Here is a 1309-nt window from a genome sequence, read left to right as displayed (position 1 = left end):
ATGACTTGGGAATGGGGAAAGATTCAGCCCTGTGTATGGACTAGAACGGTCACGGGCCAGGCTTTACTGGAAGGAAGTCATGTTCGCGATGTTCTTGTAAGCTTGCCAGCTTGCTTGCTTTTTTCTCTCGGCTTACTTCGACTTCAGGCCTCCTTTCCAGTTATCCATCCTGCGCCAGTAGAATGTTCGTCGGGGAAGAGTGGCAAGATGAATCTTCCCACAATATGCTTTACAATTCTTTGTATGTTATTTGATCGGCTCATCGTCCCTCTCGCCTTCCCATCCTAGGGCACTCAGCATACACCGAACATTTCTCGAGTAAGAAAGGCCTGCCATTCCGTTCCAGTTCCGCCTGACGTGATCATCGCGTTTTTAAAGGCCCCGTTGCTTCGGCAATGAAACGATAACACGTATCAGGGAAGGGAAGGGATAAGGTTTTTCGCACGCAGCAGCTTTGTTGTTCTCGCTTACCTTACGGGATATAGTGAGGCTGGATCACCCGGTCTTTCGTCTTCATTCAGGGTTTTGGATCCTCTACGAAGTACAGTCCTGCACCTACGGCTGACCCCGATCCGACCTCGATACTAGTCGTCTTGCGACTCGAGCGTAGCCATGATATTACGATGGCCACGGCAGCTTGCGCCTGCCTTACTCTCTTTCTGGCCTCTTTTCCTTCAACGAGAGATCCTCCTCTCACTGTGATCCATCCTATCTGTAGGGGAAGGGCGCAGACGATAGTAGCTTTTGCTGCAACACTTTGAACTTCTTTCTGAGTCTGTGTTGTACGTAAATCTTTAGCTTAGCACGTCGCCGTATCCCATGGGAGGTCACATGGCGGCACGCCTAGCCTGCTACCCGCCCGACGTCAATAAATACAACAACAACAACAACAACGAAGTACAGTCTCAACGCGAGGCCGCAACTTCTCTAACTGCAAGCGACGCACGATCAAGCGATGCGTCTCGAGGATCTGCGATCATGTTATCGGTTATACAATAAGGGAGGGGTGGTCGTATGCCATGTCGTGTTATACTCGCTAAGAGATATTGTTGCGGCTGCGGTTGCTGTTGCGGTTGCTGTTACTCAGCATCCTTTGGGTAAAGTTCCCCATCGGAGCATAAGGCTGGTGGAACACGTAAAGAAATGGGTTTCGTCAAATGCTGTGTTGGTATGACCGGCGGGGGTTTATGCTATATCACATTCACTGCCCGCTTACATACACTTGTATACTTAATATATGCTTGCACGCACATGTACACACCCATCCAACTATCCATCCATCTATGTGCCCTACCTTCCTTCCTACTTT

At 49.6% G+C, this 1309-nt stretch overlaps 1 protein-coding gene across 2 annotated transcripts; it reads left to right on the top strand.

The window, feature by feature from the left end:
- L3040_008257 (uncharacterized protein) lies at positions 1–565 on the top strand (the record flags this gene model as incomplete). 2 transcript variants are annotated; one of them, XM_066153957.1, is made up of 4 exons in its annotated part: positions 1–96; positions 148–241; positions 289–318; positions 486–565. In XM_066153957.1, 4 exons carry the CDS (start codon positions 1–3, stop codon positions 563–565), a joined length of 300 nt encoding a protein of 99 aa, XP_066010505.1. The 2 variants fall into 2 exon arrangements, with proteins under 2 accessions (XP_066010505.1, XP_066010504.1); XM_066153956.1 differs by lacking the exon at positions 486–565 and adding an exon at positions 379–407.
- Positions 566–1309: the final 744 nt, after the last annotated feature.

Source organism: Drepanopeziza brunnea (genome assembly GCF_022702325.1).
Source record: "Drepanopeziza brunnea f. sp. 'multigermtubi' strain 214-2 chromosome Unknown ctg15, whole genome shotgun sequence".
Classification (NCBI taxonomy): Eukaryota; Fungi; Ascomycota; class Leotiomycetes; order Helotiales; family Drepanopezizaceae; genus Drepanopeziza; species Drepanopeziza brunnea.
The sequence above is the reverse complement of the archived record's forward strand: the minus strand, read 5'-3'. Positions and strand labels throughout refer to the sequence as shown.